Consider the following 2,685-nt stretch of genomic DNA (forward strand, 5'->3'; position numbering starts at 1 on the left):
AATTTTTAGTAGAGATGGGGTTTCACCATGCCGGCTAGGCTGCTCTCGAACTCCTGACCTCAAGTGATCCGCCTGCCTTGCCCTCCAAAAGTGCTGGGATTGCAGATGTAAGCCACTGCGCCTGGCTGTAATCCCTTTTTTAAAAAAGTTTTGAGACAGAGTCTTGCTCTGTCACCCAGGGTGGAGTGCAGTGGCGTGATCTTGGCTCGTTGCAACCTCCGCCTCCCAAGTTCAAGCAATTCTTGTGCCTCAGCCACCTGTGTAGCTGGGATTACAGGCGCCCACCACCACGCCCAGCTAATTTAAAAAAATAAATAATAGAGATGGGGTTTGCCATGTTGGCCAGGCTGGTCTCGAACTCTTGGCTTCATGCAATCTGCCCACCTCGGCCTCCCAAAGTGCTGGGACTGTAGGCGTGAGCCACCACACCTGGCCTTGTAATCCTTTTTATTTACGTAAAATTGGTAGCAAAGTTCCCATTTTCATTTTCTGATTTTAGTAATTTGAGTCTTCCCTCTTTTTTACCTAATCAGTGCAGTTTCATAGAATGAGTTAGGAATGTTCACTTCTCTTCTATTTTTTGGAAGCATTTTTAATTCCTCTTTAAATGTTTGGTAAAGGGTGGGTGTAATGGTAAATTCCTGTAGTCCCAGGTACTTGGGAGGCTGAAGTAGGGATTGCTTGAGCCCAGGAGTTTGATTCCAGCCTGGGGAACATAGTGAGATCCCATGTCTTAAAAAAGAAAAAAAAAAGAGTTTAGTAAAATTCACCAGTGCAGCCCCCTGTGTCTTAACTCAAATCTGTTGGGAAGTTTCCAATCTCATCTCCTTGTTATAAGGCTATTCAGGTTTTCTGTTTTTTCTTGAGTCAGTTTTGGTCATTTGTGCATTTCTAGAAATTTATCCATTTTGTCTTTTTAAAAACAAAACAAAAAAACCCTAACAGAACCTTGACATTAAAAAATTTTTATTTTTTTATTTTAATTTTTTTTGTTTTGTTTTTTTGTTTTTTTTGTTTTTTTTTTTTTTGAAACGGAGTCTCGCTCTGTCGCCCAGGCTGGAGTGCAGTGGCCGGATCTCAGCTCACTGCAAGCTCCGCCTCCCGGGTTTACGCCATTCTCCTGCCTCAGCCTCCCGAGTAGCTGGGACTACAGGCGCCCGCCACCTCGCCCAGCTAGTTTTTTGTATTTTTTAGTAGAGATGGGGTTTCACTGTGTTAGCCAGGATGGTCTCGATCTCCTGACCTTGTGATCCGCCCGTCTCGGCCTCCCAAAGTGCTGGGATTACAGGCTTGAGCCACCGCGCCCGGCCAATTTTATTTTTTTGAGACAGAGTCTCACTCTATCGCCCAGACTGGAGTGCAGTAGTGTGCTCTTGGTGCTCCTACAGCCTCTGCCTCCCAGGTTCAAGCAATTCTTGGGCCAGCCTCCCAAGTAGCTGGGATTACAGGCATGTGCCTACCACACCCAGCTAATTTTTGTATTTTCAGTAGAGACAAGAGTTTCACCATGTTGACCAGGCTGGTCTCAAACTCCCGACTTCAAGTGATCACCCCACCTCAGCTTCCCGAAGTGCTGGGATTGCAGGTGTGAGCCACCATGCCTGCCGCATGTTTGTTTTTAATGTAACCACAGTGGCATTGTTCACCTACAACCAAGTTAATGGTAGTTCCTTGGTACCTGGCAATGCCCAGCCTGAACTCCATTTCTCCCCGCCCCTCGGCCCTCATGTCTCCTGTCTGCTTACAAAGTTGTCTTATTCAGATCAAGATCCAGACAGAGCTGTGGGCGCTGGCTCCTGGCAGCTGTGTCTTCAGCTACTTTATGAGCTAGGCTGTCTTAATCTGACACCTGCCCCTTCCCTCTATCTGGAAACTCCTTTCCCTTCACAAATGACCCACTGGTCCTTAGAGGCCGGGCATCCTGCTAAGTGGTTTTTGTCCCATAGCTCCTGAGCATGCTCAGCCTTTCTTAGAGCGCAGGGACCCCACCTTCCCCAAGGACTGTCAGCTTGGTAGCACCTGGCTGTGAGTTTCCACCCAGACAGCCAACGTCACACACTTCCCTCTCATTGATTTTCCTCTTTCCAGCTCTGTGAAGGCCTGAGCCAGCCCTTGGTGAGGGGCCATGCTGGTGTCTCCAGCAACCCCATCCTCTCCAGCATCCCCAGGGTGGGCAAGGCTTTGGGAGGCCGAGGCAGGTAGATCACTTGAGGTTTCCCCGCGTCACCCACCGGGGCTGGGAGCTGGCTGCTCACTGAGCCACCAGAGATGGCCATCCTGGGCTTGCCCTGCAGGACTGGCCTGAGCTGCGCGGCCTGTAGTGTGGGTGCAGGCACAACAAGCTGGAGGACATCAGGTCCTGCACAGCTCCAGCTGACCCCTGGGGCCCTGGGTGAGGCCCACCCTCTCTAGCCTGGGCTTCCTCATCGTGAAGGAGCACCAAGCCCAGGGGCTGTCCATGATCACAGGCACTTCCACCCCACCTGCTGAGCATGCCAGGCTGTGGGGGCCTGAGGGGACCAGGCACTGACAGCCAGGGCCTGCCCTGCCTGACGCTCTCCTCTCCTGCAGGCTGTAGCCATGGACGCCCTGTCTCTGGAGCAGCAGCTGCCCTACGCCTTCTTCACCCAAGCGGGCTCCCAGCAGCCACCGCCGCAGCCCCAACCCCCGCCGCCTCCTCCGCCC

General features: G+C 51.6%; 1 protein-coding gene across 1 annotated transcript in view; it reads left to right on the plus strand.

Annotated features, from left to right (window-relative positions):
* Window positions 1-2,685, plus strand: part of CRTC1 (CREB regulated transcription coactivator 1) — a 40,703-nt gene that overhangs the window by 24,306 nt on the left and 13,712 nt on the right. The window contains exon 11 of the mRNA XM_011925918.1: window positions 2,572-2,685. Coding sequence (XP_011781308.1) covers window positions 2,572-2,685 — 114 coding nt within the window. The remainder of the gene's footprint in view (window positions 1-2,571) is intronic.

This window comes from Colobus angolensis, unplaced genomic scaffold, assembly GCF_000951035.1.
Source record: "Colobus angolensis palliatus isolate OR3802 unplaced genomic scaffold, Cang.pa_1.0 Scaffold66, whole genome shotgun sequence".
Lineage (NCBI taxonomy): Eukaryota > Metazoa > Chordata > Mammalia > Primates > Cercopithecidae > Colobus > Colobus angolensis.